At 37.8% G+C, this 20,160-nt stretch overlaps 3 protein-coding genes and 1 pseudogene across 3 annotated transcripts; 2 read left to right on the plus strand and 2 right to left on the minus strand.

Annotated features, from left to right (window-relative positions):
• Window positions 1-4,622: 4,622 nt before the first annotated feature.
• Window positions 4,623-5,994, plus strand: LOC111811102 (adenylate isopentenyltransferase 3, chloroplastic pseudogene; annotated as a pseudogene).
• A 3,382-nt stretch (window positions 5,995-9,376) lies between these two features.
• Window positions 9,377-9,973, minus strand: LOC147789131 (uncharacterized). The gene has a single exon (XM_087118286.1). The coding sequence runs from the start codon at window positions 9,952-9,954 to the stop codon at window positions 9,499-9,501; it is 456 nt and encodes a 151-aa protein (XP_086974412.1). The 5' UTR covers window positions 9,955-9,973; the 3' UTR covers window positions 9,377-9,498.
• A 1,152-nt stretch (window positions 9,974-11,125) lies between these two features.
• LOC111811135 (putative DUF21 domain-containing protein At1g03270) lies at window positions 11,126-16,466 on the plus strand. The gene is made up of 13 exons (XM_023697876.2): window positions 11,126-11,591; window positions 11,682-11,758; window positions 11,954-12,037; window positions 12,121-12,234; window positions 12,936-13,019; window positions 13,187-13,258; window positions 13,853-13,920; window positions 14,293-14,380; window positions 14,596-14,669; window positions 14,737-15,109; window positions 15,358-15,404; window positions 15,485-15,579; window positions 16,101-16,466. Exons 1-13 carry the CDS (start codon window positions 11,324-11,326, stop codon window positions 16,112-16,114), a joined length of 1,458 nt encoding a protein of 485 aa, XP_023553644.2. The 5' UTR covers window positions 11,126-11,323; the 3' UTR covers window positions 16,115-16,466.
• A 1,077-nt stretch (window positions 16,467-17,543) lies between these two features.
• On the minus strand, window positions 17,544-18,124 carry RTFL14 (ROTUNDIFOLIA like 14). Its single transcript, XM_023697877.2, has one exon. It carries the CDS (start codon window positions 18,021-18,023, stop codon window positions 17,907-17,909), a length of 117 nt encoding a protein of 38 aa, XP_023553645.1. The 5' UTR covers window positions 18,024-18,124; the 3' UTR covers window positions 17,544-17,906.
• Window positions 18,125-20,160: the final 2,036 nt, after the last annotated feature.

Consider the following 20,160-nt stretch of genomic DNA (forward strand, 5'->3'; position numbering starts at 1 on the left):
GGCATAAATGTAAATAAAAATAATAAAAGGACGATAAAGGAAATGATGCTCCAACCCGCCCCGGCCCGGCCCAGCGAGGTGTTTATATCTGTGAATAAAAATATTAACAAATAAAAACTAGAAATTTACTTTAATGTCGACCTTCTATTCAGATCGGGTGACCACTATCATAAAAACCACAACGGTGGAAAACAAAATGGATCGTTCTTCCGGACAACGAGACGTCTATCAATATGATTAACTAGTCTAAGGTGACATCGATGCTGAAGAGGAAGGAACATAAACTACAACAAGGACGGTTTTGAGACTCATGTGCCCATTGTAGCTAAGGACGATTATATATATACTAGCCCAAGTCCGTCGCTAGCAGACATTGTCCGTTTTGGCTCGTTACATAACACCATCACCCTCACAGTTTTTAAAACATGTCTACTAAGGAGAGGTTTCCAAACCCTTCTAAGGAATATTTCGTTTCTCTCTCCAACCGACATGAGATCTCACAATCTACCTCTATTGGTCCAGTGTCCTCGCTTACACACCACCTCATGTTTGGCTCTAATACCATTTGTAACAACTCAAACTCATTGCTACCAGATATTGTTCGCTTTGACCCGTTAGGTATCGTCGTCAGCCTCACGATTTTAAAACGCATCTAGTAGAGAGAGATTTCCACACCATTATAAGGAATGTTTGGATCCTCTCTCCAACCAACGTGGGATCTCACATTGTTAATGTTTATGGAGGTGCATTATTATAAGACGACTTGAATGTTTAACCTCTTGGTTAATAGTATATATTTAATACCTTCATTTTGTAACCAATGGTTCGCCTCTAGCCTCTAGGTATGTCCGAACGGGACGATAAGAACCTACTCTATTCTTGAACTCTTTATCCACCCAACTTAATCCAGACCCACAACACGCCTAGAACCAAGAAGAAGATTGACTTTCAGTTTGGCTCGTACCTACCTTTTCCAGTTAAAAAAAACCACAAAATCATATTTAAGTTTCATCTTCGACACTACAGATTTTGAAGTAGTCTATTCCACCGCTAAAATCTTTCAAATCATCGAGTTAATGATTCCATTTTGAACGAGGAACGCCATAGGCATTAAAAAATTATAGAAGCCATGAGCACCATTCTTGGTGTGAAAATTTGATTATTTATTTATTTATTATTATTTATTAATGCAATTTCAAATCTTTTGATGGAGCCTAATGATTGAATCAACTCAAGATTGTGCTACCTTCTAATTTCAATCATTAATTTCATAATTTCAAATTTTAAAATTCAATTAATTCGAAATCTTTCGATGTGGTATGACAAAAGAGACTCCGTATCAATTTTTATATAAAATATGAATTTAAGTCCATTACAAGTTATCTTCTTTAGTCAGTTGGCTGGTTGACCTTTTTTTGTCGGGTCAACCTGATTAGTCCGACCAACCCAAAAAATAAGGTTATAAAACCAACTCAGACCTACCATATTTTTAAGATCATTACGAAGATTAAGAATTTTAACGTTAACATCATGCATTGTGACGTGTGAATATTTAAGTTTTACAAAATTTTAGTTATTAACTTAACATGTATGGTAGATAAGTAGTTTTTTTTTTCTTCAAATAGTTAAAAAAAAAAAAAACGGACAACTCAACTTTAAAATAGAGGGTTTGGTTTGGTTGTGAATTCTATTTGAGTTGCTCGGGTCACTAACCCAATCAACCCAAAGTTTCGGACTAGTTCAAAAGATTTATCCAACCCAACCCATATACATCTCTACCGTTTGAGGGCTACTCAAAAAAGTGATGCATAAACCTTTTCCTTAAGAGAAAAGTGAAAGAAACTCGACGTAATCTACTTATGTTTACAAGTCTAAAGCCGGGATATCTCTTCTACTTATGTTTTAGACTAAATTAATAAAAATACTATTAAACTTTCAAGAGTTTCAATAATACCTCTTAATTTTGATAAAATTAAAAAAATAGCTTTACCTTTAATAATATTTCAAAAATACCCTTAAACTTTTAAAAAGTTTTTCGAGTACCCTTCAACTTTTCAAAATACTCCGTTAGCAATATGTTTACCAATAAAAGTTTTTACAGTAAAATAGAAACTGTCTAAGGAAATCTCATAAATTATCTCCAAGTTTTTGTAATAATATTTTTAAATTTAAAAAAAAAATTAAAGATAAGTTTAAAATATTAATAAAAATTTTGAAAATTTAAAGATATTTTAAAACATTTAAAAATATATATATATTTAAAATCCTTTTGAAAAATCAAAAATATTTTTAAACAAAATATTAACTAAGTGCAAGGTATTTTGCATTTTAAAAAAATGAAAAATATTTTTTAGACTTTTTAAAAATTTTTAAAAAATTATTAAAACTTTTGGCATTTTTGTTTATTTAACCTATTTTTTATTAATGCTCTCATTAATTAAAAAAGTTTTAGATTAGTTTATTAATAATAATAATAATGAGATATATCCCATAATAATAATATTAATAATATTTAACCTACTATTATTATTATTATTATTATTATTATTATTATTATTATTATTATTATTATGAGATATATCCCATAAACTTTAGATTTTTTTAGTGATAAAATTATAATAGTTTTGAATTAATATATAAATGGAAACTCATTTTTAATTTATTTACCTCCTGCATTATTTACCAAAATCCAGCCCCCTAAAAGGTTTGACCTTTCTTTGATCATAGTGCCCTAGCTATTCTAATGATGTTGACTTGCACCAATATATTTATAAAATCTTCCAAATATTTAAAGTGTATGAACTTTTTGATTCTTCAAGCTCGGCGTATAGGGAATTCAATGTGTTTTTCTCGAGAGGGCTTAATTTGTAGGAAACTAGGTAAAAACGTGGCCGAGATGTTGCCACATTTCGAGTGCTACACTCGATGATGTCACCTGATGTCATTCATGTACCTCTTGTTTACTCAGACATCACTTGCTCACTAGCTTCCACCGTGGTTCGTCCTTGAACCATATTTTACTGGGAGAGGTCCTACTTTGATACCATGTGTAACGCTCTATGCCCATGATTTAAGTATTTCTTGACCATCATATCCATCAGGTCACTCCTTGCTTATTCGGGCATCACTTGCTCTCTGGTTCCACCTTGGTTCGTCCTTGAACCATATTCTGCTGGGAGAGGTCCTGCTTTTATATCATATGCAATGTCTCGTGCCCATGATTTAGGTCTTTCTTGACCATCATATCCATAAGGCCACTCTCGTTTAGATATGGTCTTGGTTCATTCATGTACCCCTTCTGATATGAATCAAGACATTAATCCTGCAATATAAACTTCTGATATGAATCATATTTGATCAACAAGGTAATGCGAATCTTATTTTCCCTTGTAGTGATTCCTTATCACCATCTTTACTTGGGCATCACTTGCTTCCAGGTTGGTTCGTTTCCAAGCCATATTCTACTGGGAGAGATCCAGTTTTGATACCATATGTAATGTCCTATGCACGTGTTTGTTACAACTAGTATTAGTCTAACAAAAAGTACACCAAGAATCCCGATAAGATCTTAAGCGAGAGGTCAACAAGTTTAGTCTTTTCGTACCGTTACAAAATCAAGCAAGAATCCCGATAAGATATTCAAACGTCTGTTCAAACATAGTATTATTTTTTACTCACAACCCTTGTTCTAACTCGAGCATCAAATTGTATAAACACTAGACTGACACATAATTCTTTTTATTTCACACGTCAAAGTTCAATTCTCCGTCCTACAAATGTAGGGTTGATTATCAATATAAGGGCAATGATGATGGTGTAGGATCATGTTTCTTAAAGATTCCATAACCATATGGAACATTTGTCCTCCAAATTAAGACCCAACTTGGAACCTAAAGAATAAGAATGTTTCTCTTTTTCCACCCCTAAAGAACCAAGTTAGTGCAACAATTGGGGCATCATCATTAGTGAGAATCTATAATCAATAGGGCACGGGACCGAACAAAGAAAAAAAACATTCTTAACTTAAGGTTTACACTGTCCCTCTGATGGGTATGTCTTGTGAGCTAATAAACTTGAGTACACCATAGAGCTTCTCTCGAGCAACCTCCCTTTAATCCAAACTCGACTCTTTTCTCTAGAACCCTCGAACAAAGTACACCATTTGTTCGACACTTGAGTCACTTTATTTTACCACACCTTCGAGGTTCACAACTTCTTGCTCGACATTTAAGGATTCTATTAACATGACTAAGTTAAGGGCATGACTCTAATACCATGTTAGGAATCACGACTCTTCATAATGGTATGATATTGTCCACTTTGAGCATAAGCTCTCATGGCTTTGTTTCGGGCTTCCCCAAAAGATTTCGTGTTAATAGAGATGTATTCGTTACTTATAAACCCATGATCATTCCCTAAATTAGACACTGTGAGACTCCATCCCGACAATCCTCAACATGTCTGATAATCACTTAATGAACTACCTTCTTAAGAGAATCTAATGATAAACCCTAAAGCAAAAGAACAATAAGCATGCAATTCCGAGAGAATCTTATCCCTAAAGTATAAAAAGGACTATAATAAAGCCATAAGGCCTTCAAAACATAACATAACCTAACATAACATGTCGGAAACCGTGAAAAAAAGCGACAAAATCCTTTAGAAACATAAGTATAATCGAAGTCGTCGCTTTTTAGTTGACTGTCCGAAGACAATCCACTGATGAATTAGGCCACTCTGTTGACCATCTTCCCAATCCCTATAAGTAGCTCACTCCTCAGCTCAATCATTTAGGAGCCAGCCCCGTTGACCAAATCCGTTGACTAACAAACCAAGCTGCCATGATCAGTAATTTAGCAATGGTTAACCACGAGCTTCCATTTGGGGAAGTGAACATCAAAGGGTTAACTCCGGCACGGCGGCTGATCAAAGAAAAGCAAAAGGTGGTGGTGGTGATGGGAGCCACCGGCAGCGGAAAATCCCGGCTTTCCATTGACCTAGCCACCCACTTCGCCAATTGTGAAATAATCAACTCCGACAAAATTCAACTCCACGACGGCCTCGACATTGTCACCAACAAAATCACCCCCGACGAGCAACGTGGAGTACCGCATCACTTACTCGGCATAGCCAGCCCTTTCCTAGACTTCGGCATCGCCAAATTCTGCCGCATGGCCACCCTAGCCGCCGACTCCATCGTCCACCGCGCCCACCTCCCAATCATAGTCGGCGGTTCCAACTCCTACGTCGAGGCTTTAGTCGACGATTACCCAACGTTTCGCTCAAAATACGAATGTTGCTTTCTTTGGGTGGACGTTTCGATGCCGCTTCTCCATTCGTCGGTGTCGGACCGAGTGGATAAGATGGTTGAAAATGGACTTGTCGAGGAGGTTCGAAACTTGTTCGACCCGAATAATGTGGATTATTCCCACGGCATCAGGAAGGCAATTGGTGTCCCGGAGCTGGACCGCTACCTTCGCGCATCTAATTCAGACTATGAAATACGAGAGAAGCTGCTACTAGAAGCCATTGCGGAGATCAAGGCGAACACGTGTGAGTTGGCGTGTCGCCAAGTGGACAAAATCCTTCGCCTTAGGAATGTCAAAGGCTGGAAGATACACAGGGTGGATGCCACGGAGGCGTTTAGGAAGAAAGGGAAAGAAGGTGACGAGGCGTGGACTAAGCTTGTGGCTGGACCAAGCGCCATGATTGTAGCGCACTTTCTGACCCAACCCCACGGTCAACCCTATCTGAAACATAAGGCTTTCAGAATGCCTTTCAAGAGGGCGCCCACCGCCGCCGCCGCCGCCGCTCGTTAGATAATACATCAATATGATGCATTTGCATGGCTTTCCTACTACTATTTCATTCTTTTTTCTTTTTTCACCTTGACCTACAAATAAAAACAAAAACTTGATCGAGATCATCTAATGATAACGTGTTCGTTGTTTTTAACATTATTTTCAATACGAGAATCATAGCTTTTGAGTTTCATATTTAAACGATTCAGAGCTTTCATATATAAATCAAGACATCTCAGTCATATAATATAAATTTCAAGAATGTTGTTCAAATTATCACAAATTTATTTATGTGACCGCCCAACCACGAAGCTTATTCGGGAGATGTTTCTTATTTGCATTAACCCCTTTTGGAAATAGCAGCTAAATCAAGTTCTGCGTGAAGGAAGTACGACTGCTCTACTAATAGTTGAGACCTAATCGGAAGATGTTTCAACTTAGTGGGGCGTCATCTATTCTCAAATGGTTACAAATTCTTGATAGATTATGCCGTTTATGTTGCATGATTAGAACATGATCAAATTATCTTATGAAATGGTTCGAATTTCAAATAAATTTTCTTGTCTTATATTTGATCAACAAGGTAATCTAGATCTTACTTAGCTCAGATTCCTTCGAGTTACAGTCATTAGTGATAGAAATCATCTTGATCAGAGGATTTTAACATATATGATCTACGAGTTTGCATAACTACGAAGGTTCTTAGATCCAATTAGCTACGGTTATCGTATCAATCCATACGATCTTACCCTTTTGATTTTTCGTAATGTTTTTGCTAGATCATGCATGCAAATTAGTATTAGTGCGGAAATTTTGTTATAGAAGATGAATGAATGTTCATATGAGGTTTGCAGCTTTTGGTGGAGAAAGTGGTGGTGGTGGCAATGGAGATGCCCCGCACCAATGGCGCATGGCTAAGCACAGAATAAAATGATGTATGTTTATATATGTTTATCATTGTGTTTATATGCTTAGTGGGAACCACTGTTGCTTTGGTGGAAAGCTCATGAAGCTTCCTCAAACACGACGTTGTGGGATTGCATTGACGTCATTACTCGCTTCAACGGATGAATTAGATGGGATGATGATTATATTCTCTGTTTCGGGTTTTTTTCGTTTATCATTCATTAACTAATCATTGTGTTGCTTAATCCTTTCTATAATGTTTACGGCTTTTAACGAGTTAAGTTAGGATGCAAAAGAACGAGTGTTAGTGTGAGATCCCACATCGGTTGGTGAGGAGAACGAAGCTTTCCTTATAAGGGTGTGGAAACTTCTCCCTAGTAGACATGTTTAAAAACTGTGAGGTTGACGACGACACGTAACGGGCAAAAATGAACGATATTTACTAGTAGTGGACTTGGGCTGTTACAAACGATATTAGACTCATACACCGGGCGGTGTGTCAATGAGAACGCAGGGCCCTCAAGGGGGGTGGATTGTGAGATCCTACATTGGTCAACAGGCGGTGTGCCAGCAAGGACGGAGGGCCCTCAAGGGGGGTGAATTGTGAGATCCTACATCGGTTGGAGGGGAATAAAACATTCCTTATTAGGGTGTGGAAACTTCTCCCTAACAGACATGTTTTAGAACTGTGAGGCTGCGGCGACACGTAGCGGGCAACTAGCAGTGGACTTAGGTTGTTACAAACGGTATTAGACTCATACACGGGGCGGTGTGCTAGCGAGGACGCAGGACCCTCAAGGGGGGTGGAATGGTGAGATCCTACATCGGTTGGAGAGGGGAATAAAACATTTCTTATAAGGGTGTGGAAACCTTTATCTAGCAAACACGTTTTAAAATCGTGAGGCTGACGACAATACGTAATGAGCCAAAGCAGACAATATCTACTGGTAGTGGACTTGGGCTGTTACAATTAATGCAACTAGCTAGTAGGATTGCAAGGTAGTATTTTTCAAAGAAAGCCACCCAGGGTTGGGGTAAGGAGATTGTCCTCTCACTCGTGCTCATTGTACATGAGGCGGTCACCCACCAAAAATGCGTCTCGCCTCTAAGCATGTAACTGACTCATGGACTCGACGACTCGTGAATGAATAGTTCATTTTCTTCAATTGGTATCAAAGCAATTCTTGTTGGACTAAAACTTTCACGACCCACTTTTCGAATTTTCGAATCACAAATCATGACCTAGACTGACGTGGAGTTTTTCGAGAAAACTTCTCCAGATCGATCCAGAAGTCTCGAAAACGTCCAAAATGTGATTAGAGACATGACGGAGAATGGTTGGCTAGCACCAGAGCATGTTATGGATGTGGTAAAGGTGTCCATAACGAAAGAACCCGAAGGCAAACCAGCTAGCAACGAAGAATCCGAAAAGTAATTTTTTTCCCACCGATGGCGACGTTCGGAAAGAAGATGCTCATTATCATATTAGAAAAAGAGGCATGGTGTGTGGATTTAGGACAATATAATGAAGAGAATTAGAATATTTTAGGCATATATTGACTTTGAAGAAAGAGATGTTTTTTTAGGTGAAAATTTGGGAATGCATGGGTAGTGCAGTCGTAATCCCATTTGCAATTGGCACTCAAGATAATGCATCAACCGATTCCATAGCCCACTCGAAGCTCACGCTCTCGACGAAAACGTTATCGTCAATATATGAACGAAAATCGTATGCTGACATTTCATAGATTATCTCTAAACTTTTTAATGTTACTTTCGAAAGTTCATGAGTATTTTAAACAATAAAAAATATTTTTGAATTTAAAAAAGTTTATAGAAGTGTTTTTTATGTTTTTATTTTTATAAAAAAATTAAGAGTATTAATGAAACTTTTGAAAATTTAAGGGTATTTTTTAAATATATTTTTTTAAAAGTTAAATGTATTTTTGAAATAATTTGAAATCTAAAGTAGTTTTGAATTTTTTCTAAAGTTGGGCTCTGAGGGTTCATCAAACTTTAGGCGATGTTTATCTTCCCCAATCAAACATCGCTTGTGTAGAATCCAAGCTTGTTCGACCACACACGCTACCTGCGCATGTATGTTCAATCGTTTGTGACCCAACCAACTTGCCTCTAGACTAGGCCAAGTCATTCGGCTCGACTTTACCTTTACTTGGGGACAAGGTCTGTCAATGCAACGTCGCATCTCATCTTGTCATCTCGATCCCTATCGACATGACCCATATATCTTGACGCCATCTTGAATCTTAGGATGTCGTCAGTCATTACAACTCGCTCAATCATGTCATCGAGACTTTTTTTTTTTTTTAAACGATTAAGGATATTATTAAAATTCTTGAAAGTTTAGAGATACTTTGAAAACAAAGGGAGGAGTTTAAGAATATTTTTATTAATTAGCATACAGACAGTTGTAGTTATTGCTAATTTTTATTTTTATAATTTTGCAAAAACATGTGGGACACGTTTTTTAGATGAAATGTGACGTGAGTTGTATTTGAAGGGCCTTGACCTAAAATAAAAGTAATGAAGCTTAGTTTCAGCATGAGCCATGTTCGGTTAAAGTAGAAAGATACTCATTGAAGCCATGAGTTTAAACGTTACATATTGACATAAACAGAGTCCGTGCATCAGTAGAATATCAACACTCATTCAATATCAAATTTTAAATATAATATTGTTATTGATATATTGGTAGTATATTATATTAGTACTCATTCATATATCGTACCTATAATTTGTTAATGTCATCGATATACTCAATATGGTGTGCTCAAATCTTAATTCGTCCAATGCACGAGTAAGTGACAATGCAGTCTTCTGTTATGGCCACGGTAAACACATGCGAGGGTCGCACCATGAAGTTAGCCAAATGAGCTAAGGCATCGCACACGCATTCGCTATCCACTTGCCTTGCCCATCGGCAACATTCCTCTTCGATGGGCGAGCGGCTGCGGTGGTGGTGCCCATGGTGATGCCCACGGTGATGTCCATGCCCGTGGTCGTGGTCGTGGTCGTGCCCATGCCTGTGGGGCGAAGGAGGCGGAGAAATTGGGAGGGGCTCTGGGTTGAGAGGCAGCCTCGCACAAGCGTAGCTTGCGAGCGCAAACTGTGAAGAACAAAGGGGTTTTGGAGGGTATGACCATGCTTGCGCCTCTATCTCGGGTATCATCAAAGCTAAAACGAACAATAATGCTGCTAATGTGTATGCGAATTCGAGCCGACCCATCTGTTTTGCTATTGATTAGTTGACCATTTTGGCATGTTCATTGGCTCTATTTATACACAAGGAGCTTTTGGGTTGGTTTGTCTTGTTTAGGTTCCAAGACGATGAGCATTGTTTAGGCCCCATTCAGTTGGTGCTGTATGCCTCATCCCTTTTCAATGAGCCTCTTGTTAGGTGATATTCATGCATTATATTACAAAAGCTTCTAAAGAGTGTTTTCATCTAGAAGTTGATCCATTTTATTGGAGAATTATGGTTGAAACAAATGTCCAATTGAGTATAACCCGCTTGCCCTAGCACCGAGTGTCGTCCCTTTTCAGTCAAACCCTATCGCTGTCTCGTCCATCGTCATGCCGTTGGCCAACCTAACTGTGAGATCCTGCATCGAGTCTCAGCGAGAACACTGGGCCCCGAAGGGGGTGGATTATGAGATCCCATATCGGTTGGAGAGGGGAACGAATCATTCTTTATAAGGGTGTGAAAACCTCTCCTTAATAGACATCTTTGAAAAACCTTGAGGGAAAGCCCGAAAGGGAAAGTCAAAAAATGACAATATTTGCTAGCGGTGGGGTTGGGTTGTTAGACTAACGATGAAGAAAGTCCTCCAACCGAGCCTCAATGTCTGCCATTGTGTTTGTCTCACTGCCAATAGCCCTACATCTCCCACCCAATTGTGTCACCAATCGTCGATGCAGAACTCTGTCACTACTCTGATCCAGACACCATCAACGTATGTCTTTAGACAGGATACCTAACACATTAGCTACAACACTACACGGGTTGATACGCACAACGCCTAGTATCCATCATTTACGGCTAGGGCTACTGGGATATCTAATCTCATTTGCTTCCTAGCCCTCGTGTCTCAGTTAAGGTCGGCTCAACAGAGTACTTTCACCAATAGTGTTCTTTCCGATCTCAAAACATTTTATTGCTCCACCGAAAATTTTCTCTGTCCATACCATATTCCAGCTTGGTAGTTTCCACTGCATGTCCAAGGTTAAGCACTCGGATTTGTTCCATCTAAAACTAACCGTAAAAATATTTTTGATAATTTTTAAAAAAATTAAAAAAAATTATTGAAAATTTTAAATTTAAAACTAACGACCTTTTGATTTGGAGGATATATAAAGGAGGCAAGTACGAAGTAGAAATTTTAGAGACGACAGATCGATTGCATCAGCAAGGCTGAAAGAACGACAGCTGCCGTGTCCAAATAATCGCCTGTGGTCTGGCCCACGTGGAATCAGAAGATCAGAAAACAAAAAAAGGCGCCACGAAATCAGAAGCGTCCAGTCAAGCGCGCCTTCTTCGCTTTCTCGTTGCTCATACCGCCCCTTTCCCTTTCTGTCTGCCGCCCCTTTTTCCGGCAATGCTGTTCCTTAATTCCTTGACATTGGCCACCACCGCCGCCGCCTTCTTCTTCAACAACAACCATAATCATTACCAGGTCCCTGTGGTGGAAGCCGATGATATTCCTTTTCCCACTGCATGGTGGTTCGTTTACGCTGGCCTCTCCTGTCTCCTCGTTTTGTTCGCTGGTATTATGTCCGGCCTCACCCTTGGCCTCATGTCTCTCAACCTCGTCGAGCTTGAAATCTTGCAGCGCACTGGTTCTTCCACCGAGAAAAAGCAAGCTGGTCCGCTGACTTTCCACTCTCCCTCTGATTCAATTCTTTTGTAATTATGCTCGTACTCGCTTTTCATTGCTTGATTTCTATTTTGCGTAGCTACTATTATTCCGGTGCTGCAGAAGCAGCACCAATTGCTAGTTACGCTGCTGCTTTGTAATGCTTGTGCTATGGAGGTATTCGATTCTGCACTCTTAAATTCTGTTCTAATTACGACTTTTCTTTTTCTTCAATTCAATCTATGGATTCAATGCTGAATACTATTAATTTCTTGTTACTTGCATCCCGCTCTTATTATTTGGAGTCGTCAGATTTATGGCAAGTAGATAATTAATTGATGACGTTCATTTCGTTTTTAAATTTTCTTGAAGGCTCTTCCTATATACCTTGATAAAATCTTCCATCCTTTTGTCGCGGTTTTGCTATCTGTGACCTTTGTTCTTGTCTTTGGCGAGGTATAACATTTTTCCTATTGACAATACGTTTCATTCTATAACAAGCCTATGCCATATTGCATCTAATTTTCATTATTTAGTAGATTATTCCGCAAGCAATATGCTCGAGATATGGACTTGCTGTTGGTGCAAATTTTATATGGCTAGTGCGTATTTTGATGATCATCTGTTATCCAATTTCGTACCCGGTTGGAAAGGTAACCTCTGAAGTAGGCAGAAAGCTGCTGCTGCTGCATTCCTTTATTTCTCTTGCATATGAAATTTACTATTGTGCATGATTGCTTGTAGATTGTACTCTATTTCCTTATTCCACTCTACTCTGATCATGCATTGACTCCAAAAAGGTCGTCTATTAACCTTTTGTTGTTTTTCCTCTAATTGAAGTCGTCTATTTACTTTTCTATAAATTTCATGATTGGTGATTGTATTAGGGTAATCATGAAATCCAGAATTTGAGTAAGCCTTAAATCTGCTAGTTTGCCTTGTATGCGTGCTGCATTATTTGAGCTGAGCCCATGGATGGTAGTGACCTATGATTGAACTAAACTATAAAGCATCAACTTTAAGTCTTTATTCATGTATTTCTTCTTTGGCTTCTAGTGTAGGCGTCACTTTTGCAGTGTGCAAAAGTTAACCTGTACCTTCTTCCATATTCTCAACCTTCTCTTGCAGTATATATCTCCTTAATTCTACCTTTTCAAAGAGAAAAGGAATAACTGTACTTTTTTTCTTTTTTTTTTGTCAATGAAAAGGAATAATTTGTCTTCCTTTTTTCTATCTTTTTAAATTAACTGTTTGAAGTAGGTGATTGCATATTTGAGATTGAAGAGATGTACACTGGGTTATTTCACTTTCTTCATGTGGCCTTTGTTATTACTTACCGATATTCTGGCTCTAGGTCTTGGATGCATTACTTGGTCACCATGATGCTCTGTTTAGGAGAGCTCAGTTGAAAGCCCTTGTTTCTATCCATGGACAAGAGGTAACAAGAAGTATAATATAGTAGCATTTGAAGTTAATGAGATACATTCTAGTTTGGACAAAGAATGAAAACCGTGCTATAACATTGTGGAAGGGTGCAAGATTTGATTAAGAGCAAAATGTCAGGGATTTATTATGAAATGGTCCTTAAGTTACTTTTTCATTTAGGCTGGGAAGGGAGGTGAACTCACACACGATGAGACGACCATCATCAGTGGGGCATTGGACTTGACAGAAAAGGTATCTATTCTCATAAGATGAGCCTTGTAATCTTTATGCATATTATGATTTATCTACCATCTTTGTTTTATCATGCCACTTTGATTTAGGGAAACTCCTGCATTTTGGTTTGGTATAAGAAAATACTTGTTCTGAAAACACGTGTACAGAATCTTAATAAAGGGTTAGTCTAATATAACAAGTATTCATTTTTTTCCTCTAGTAAATTGGTAGTGTCAAGGATTTTTGCTTGCAAAATCTACTGGATATGTGGATATTAGTTGCTTTTTATACCATCACCATCTGGTTGTGTCCCTAGTCATTATGTATTTATTCATATGACCAAAATTTTCCTTGTACTTTTCAATATAACTTTACAGCTACCTCCTTAATATATTAACCATTTTCAATTCTGTTTTTTCATTTTCAAAGTTCCAATTTAATTCCTCACGTATTGCTTTTTTTATTTTTCAATCAAGTCCTTTTTTTTATTGAGACCTTCGGCTGTTAGTCTCACTCATAAGCTTGACTCCTTTAAGATTATGAGACATCTTTTCGATTTACTTTGTTGTAAAGAAAATTTACAGATCAAATGACTGAACTTTCTGAATGCAGACTGCAGAGGCGGCTATGACACCAATAGAATCAACATTTTCTTTGGATGTGAATTCCAACTTGGACTGGTTAGTTTGGCATCAAAATCATGATTAATTTATTTCTTGTTAAACCTTGCCTTTCTGTTCATTTATACCAATAATGCTGATGATTGCTAATATATTTTCTGGCAGGTTTAAATTCCTTGAATCCTCTTCTCTATCTCTATACAATTACTTTCCAAGATTTTTCTCTAAAAACTTTATCTCTTCTTCTCTTCACTTTTATTTCCCTGCCTTCACATATGTCTCTCTCCTCTTTAAAAAGCGGAAAACAAAAAATGGTTTCATGGTTTTTGTTTTTACAAACAGAAAAACCAAAAACAGAAAACAGAAATGATTATCAAACTAAACTGGAACCCAAGTAATTGCAAACTGATTTTTACCCTATTTCTTGTACAGGGAAGCAATTGGAAAAATACTTGCACGTGGTCATAGTCGTGTCCCAGTCTATTCTGAGAATCCAAAGAATATAATTGGTCTCCTATTGGTATCAGTAGAATTCTTTGCAATTACATTTATGCCTTCTCATTTTCAACCTCCATTTGACTTGTATGTTTCTTTTCAAATGCAATGGCAAGCTCTCAAGAGTAGGAAATAACATCGCTCATTTTCTTAAAAAGAAATTCCAATTTTCTTGTGATTGTTGAGCCCTGCACTATCTTTTTCAATTAGTTGCAAGTTTTTTTTTCCCCCTGGATTCAGGTGAAAAGTCTTCTGACAGTAAGAGCAGAAACGGAAACTCCAGTCAGTGCTGTTTCCATACGGAGAATTCCTAGGTAATGAATGTTCTTCCCTTATATCTAATTAATTATAAATGACTTCACCTCTTAACATTTTATGCAGGGTTCCTTCAGATATGCCATTATATGATATCCTAAATGAGTTCCAAAAGGGAAGTAGTCATATGGCGGCTGTAGTCAAGGTCAAGGAGAAGAATAAGAACTCAGTGTTTGTCAGTGATGGAGATAAACACGAGAAAAATAAATTTACCTCTAAGATATCTCCGCTTTTCACTCCCTTGCTCTCAAAACATGACAATGATTTGGAAAGTGTTGATGTTGACATTAAAAAAGCTCCAAGGAATACTGATATCAGGCAAACCATGCAGCATAATGTGGTTGCAACAAATGGAGTGTGCAATTTGTTTGAAGATATTGAAGATGGGGAAGTTATTGGGATAATCACTTTAGAGGATGTTTTTGAAGAACTTCTGCAAGTGAGCACAACTTCCACAATTTATATAGTAGAAAATAATTATTAATTTGTTCTATCATGACAAGTAGGATTAGGCAGCTGAACTATCAACTTAAATTTTAACTCCTGATGACCAATCTTTTTGTGCAAATAAAATTCATTTACGGTTTATCTTTTCTGTGTTTCTTCATAAAAAATGCACGTATCCATGTTTCAACGTATATTGTAAAAATAGATAATTGGCTTCCACTGAATTGCCTCACAATGCAGGAGGAAATTGTAGATGAGACAGACGTATATGTGGATGTCCATAAAAGGTACATATTTTTTTTCTTTTAGCATCAGGCTTATTTAGCTGATTGTGTGTTTGAATGTAGAATGTTTCTCACGTTTGTAGGATATGTGTGGCTGCGGCTGCAGCTGTGGCTGCTTCATCTGTGGCCCGAGCTCCATCAACTCGTAGGTTGCCACTTGACAGGTCAAAAGTCCACCGTAAGTCAAAGTCCAATTCTCAAGTTGTTGAGTACTTACTTTTATGTAGCTATTAGCAGCATTTCTAAACGCTAAAATTGATCCTACATCAAAATATTTTTTTCTTGGTTTGTTCTACTCTATTTGATGAGTCTTTTTGGCCAATTATATCCATTACGGCTGAGTTGAATTGCATAAGATTTTGGAAAATGAACGAACTCCCAAGGTGCAATTGCCGTATCAAGAATACAGGCAACAGGAAGTGTTTTGTTATGACGTGTTTGGGAATGATTTTGTTTTGTTTTTTTGTTATTCATTTACATTCTTTAATAAACAGATATTTTAGCGATTCTATGTTTATTTTGTCCCATTTCCATGATAACTTTCCAAGATCACACTTTTATTTCTCCTTCCAAAATAATAAGAAATAGAGGGAAAGGTAGCAGAAATGTTCCCCAACGGACCTTTATTTGCACTACTTTTTGACTAATAAATGTCTCTAATATTGTGAACGTGTAAGTTAAATAATTTGTAATTCACAGGTAGTTCGAAGTAGGGTGGTCAAGATCCAGGAAGGCTGCTGGAGATGATAGATTCGATGAGATTTTAAGGAATTGCGCTGGTACTTCTGCCTAGTAATAAAAGATGAATCAACAAAGTATCAAACGGAATTCATTACGTGCTTCACCAAGCTTTAACTCTCCAGCTTCCGTAGTATCGATCAGAAGATTTTTAATTTTAGCTTTAGAATAAATAATCATCCTAAGAAAGCTCCGGTCGTCATTACTTCAAGCAAATCAATGACGAGAATAGTATGAAATTTTCTCTTTCTTGTACACAGTAGAAGATAATAGTAGCTGCTGATGTAAAGAACGAAAGAGCTATATAATATGACTCGCTTTTGTCAATGCATCTTCAATGGGTTTTGTGGGGGGGCGGGGGGGGGGGGGGGGGGGGGGGGGGGGGCGGGAGAGTTGCTGTAAATATATGTTTAGATAATTTATTATTCATCGGTCGGATTTGAGAATATTGATTTCCTTCTAACCCTTTATGAGAGGTGATAAATAGGTACACTCGTTATCTGGCATTGATCGTACTTGGGAATTCGTGTTGCTCCTTGCCTGCACATAATCAAAACCTCGACTGGTGGTGCTACCTGCTTCCTCCCAAACTTTATTCAACCGGATGAAGAAAATAGGTATGTTTATATGATTCAATTTGTCATTCTAATTCTCCACTTTGTTTGTTTTTTGTTTTTGTTTTTGTTGATATCTTCCGCCAATAAATCATGTTTGCTCGTTTTAATTAGATCGTCTTTTCTCTTTCTCACACATGCTGTGGTTGAGAGGGTCTGATGCAATTGTCTTGTTCTGGTCAGTGGAAAACTGGTTCATTGAAGTTTGCAAAGATGCTTAGCCAACAGTGGCTGTATTTGGAACTAAATTATTCTAACCCATCATTATAAAGTTATGGACAATCTTCAAGGACTTGGAATAAATTAATGGCTCAGAGGAGTCATGAAAGCCCACAAAGTCAAGGAAAAATGGTTGGGAAGAGAAAACATTCACTAAGTTTAAATGTTGGAACACCTCTTTTCCTGAGAACATAGTGCAACCCTGGCCCTCTATCTTCTTCCAGAAACTAAGAGGAAGACTTCATGGACTTCTGAAAAGAGTATAGTGGACTTCTCAAAAAGTGGAAAACTTGGAAACTACTTTATTTTTCTTTTAATAATCATTCAACCACAGTGAATGTAGGAGAAAATTGCTTAACCTTTTAGCAATCCAATTGAAGGCAATTGGCACATCTCCTACAGTGGATGGTACCTAAAAAGCTATTCAATTTGGTACGGATTGAAGTTAGTGTGTGGTGATTTTGTATCCAGGTTCTGAAGTAATCCAATGACTTGGCTCCCAAACTCCTCGATGTGACGATCTATGATTGAATTAGGTTATATGGGGATCCCATGATTAAGTAAAAGAACATCAATACAACCACCCTTTTAGTGGCCAAATCGTGATTATAATGAACTCTTGTTTGTTGTTATGGATCCCCACAAGAATGGGTAGGATAGAACAGAAGGATTCACAGCATAATTGATCTATGTTTCTATGGAAGGAGTATAGAACATAGTATTTCACACAGTGAAATAAAAGAACATTTCTCTGCAATCCTAGTTGACACGATTCGATCCTCAACTGTACATAGTGTCACTTGTTCTCGTCTACAACTCGAACACATTCTATGCTTCTTCAACTCTGTATATTATAGTTAGCGTAATAGAGTGTGGAGTCCTTGGAGACAATTTGACTTCTCTTAAATCTCTACCTTTGGCTTTGGATGAGTAGTTAATCGTGCCAACATAGAAGCATCACAGCACATCTCCAGATGATATAAAGTCTTGCCCTCTGCTCTCTGATTTGCTTTGAACATTGTTGCCATAACCAGATCTTTGAACTCCTCATGATGAATGTAAGAACAACAAGAAGAAGAAGAAGAACTAAAAGAACTAAAAGAGAGAAACAATGGAAGTTCAGTTTTTGTGGCCTGGAGATGAGCTAAGAGGGTAGTGATTATATAGAGAGAGGATTGTGAAGCTTTGTGAGAAACAACATGTGGTGGGAGACAGATGTTGGCCCATGATTGGTCTACTGTCTAAGGGAGATGATAAACAGGCTTATTCCCCTTGTCTCCTTGCTACGCCCACCTGATATAGACTCCTCATCTGTTTCCTCCATTGTAGGGCAACACTTGTATAACTTATTCACATCTACTGTTTCGCGAATTCTAGAGTCCACCAGATAATTGAGCATGGCCAAAAGGTGGGAGAAAATATCAATTGGTTTATATTAGATCAGGAGGGAGAAATTATGGTATACAGAAGCCATAATTCTCATCTCAAACCTTTCTTATCTAATAATTAACTGATAGACTCCCGAGAGCTGTCAAGTCTCTGTACATGGAATGGAATCTGGTAATGATGATTTGGTCAACACTTAAAAAACTTTTTAAATTAAAATTCTAATGATGATTTAGTTGATCCTTTATTATTACATTTGGTAATTAAGAACCAAAAAAAAAAAATAATTATTCAGCTTACCGAGTTCATGGCCAGTAAATATTGTCATATTCGAGTTTTTCCTTCCAAACTTCAAAATGACACCTTTAACAGTCTAAACTCACGGCTACGGCTAGTAGATAGCAGATATTATCTTTTTTGGGCCTTCCTTTCCGGGCTTTAGAATGACACACCAGGAACTTAATTGTAAAAGCCCAAGCTCACCGTTAGTCGATATTGTCTTCTTTGGGCTTTCCTTTCTAGAATTTAGAATGACACACAAGGAGCTTAAATGTAACAGCCCAAGTCTACCGCTAGCAGATATTGTCTTCTTTGGGCTTTTCTTTTTGGGCTTTAGAATGACACACAAGGAGCTTAACTGTAACAGTCAAGCCTACTGCTAGCCGATATTATCTTTTTTGAGTTTTTCCTTCTGGGCTTTCCCTCAAGGTTTTAAAGCGCATCTACTAGGAGAAGTTTCTACACCCCTATAAAAAATGGTTTGTTCTCCTCTCCGACCAATGTGTGAGCTCTAAGTATAGGCATAGAATTGAAAGGCAGGATGGAAGCTGGCCACCTCATCCAATTATTGTAGATTTGGAATAAGTAGAAGAGAAAAACCCACGGATAAGTATGAAACGAAACCCACTTCTAGTTGTTCCAATCCCAAATCCAAATACAATTAATGTTGTCCGACATGCCGTCCACCTATCATTGCCATACTCAAAACTCTTTCACTTTCCTCTTCGTCTCTGCTCTTTTTTCCTGCAGCACAGCCCTTCCTCCTTTCCTCATGTTCGACAGGTCGGCCCACTCCAACCTTTTGATGGCCCCAGCCCACGTGAGAGTTGTTCGTGCATCTCGTGGGGTTGCCGTTCGTCAATGAACTGTGAGTACATCCATTGCAAAAGTCATGTTATCTTATCTTTTGCTTTTGATAAGGTGTTTGAGGCCAATCTAACTGGATATTTTGATGGTTGTGAATTGTGAATTGTGATCCAATTCCATCTTTACCCTACCTTGCATGTTTTCAAGACTTTTAATATCAACTCTTTTCAAAGTGCCTGTGGCCCATTTTTATAATCACATTTCCAATCCTCAATCCTCGTTTGACCAAATGACTCTCTGTTGATAGGTTCATTGAATCTGTTGGAACCTATCTTGAACAAGGCGAATAAGTTTTGTTTAAACCGAATATGGGAGAGGGAGCAGTGAGAGATTTTTCCTCATTAGCTTAACAGAGTCAGGAAGGGGATTACATTCCCTGTTCTCGTCTCCGATCTTGCCCCAATGCCCACTATGTATGCAATGCCCACTATGTAGATACATACATATGCACTTAGTAAATAAGTAGAAGTTATGTTGTAGATACATACCAAAGGCATATGCTGAGTTTTCTTGATGAAAAGCATTAAACTTTGGGTGAGAAATGAAAGTGGTAGGAATAGGCACAGCCTTAGTTTCTTCAAGCCGTATTATAATTATTGAATACCCACAAGGGAAAAGAGCTTAAGGAAATAAATCTGACAACTCATGAAACTACC

Source organism: Cucurbita pepo, chromosome 15 (genome assembly GCF_057944985.1).
Source record: "Cucurbita pepo subsp. pepo isolate OVF chromosome 15, ASM5794498v1, whole genome shotgun sequence".
NCBI classification, from domain to species: domain Eukaryota; kingdom Viridiplantae; phylum Streptophyta; class Magnoliopsida; order Cucurbitales; family Cucurbitaceae; genus Cucurbita; species Cucurbita pepo.

Bases quoted from the DNA above. Each gene is read 5' to 3' on its own strand.
- LOC147789131 (XM_087118286.1), bottom strand. From the start codon at position 9,954: ATGGGTCGGCTCGAATTCGCATACACATTAGCAGCATTATTGTTCGTT.
- LOC111811135 (XM_023697876.2), top strand. From the start codon at position 11,324: ATGCTGTTCCTTAATTCCTTGACATTGGCCACCACCGCCGCCGCCTTC. The intron at 11,759-11,953 runs GTATTCGATTCT...ATTTTCTTGAAG, and splicing joins GTAATGCTTGTGCTATGGAG to GCTCTTCCTATATACCTTGA. The intron at 12,235-12,935 runs GTAACCTCTGAA...TTCTGGCTCTAG, and splicing joins TTTCGTACCCGGTTGGAAAG to GTCTTGGATGCATTACTTGG.
- RTFL14 (XM_023697877.2), bottom strand. From the start codon at position 18,023: ATGAGGAGTTCAAAGATCTGGTTATGGCAACAATGTTCAAAGCAAATC.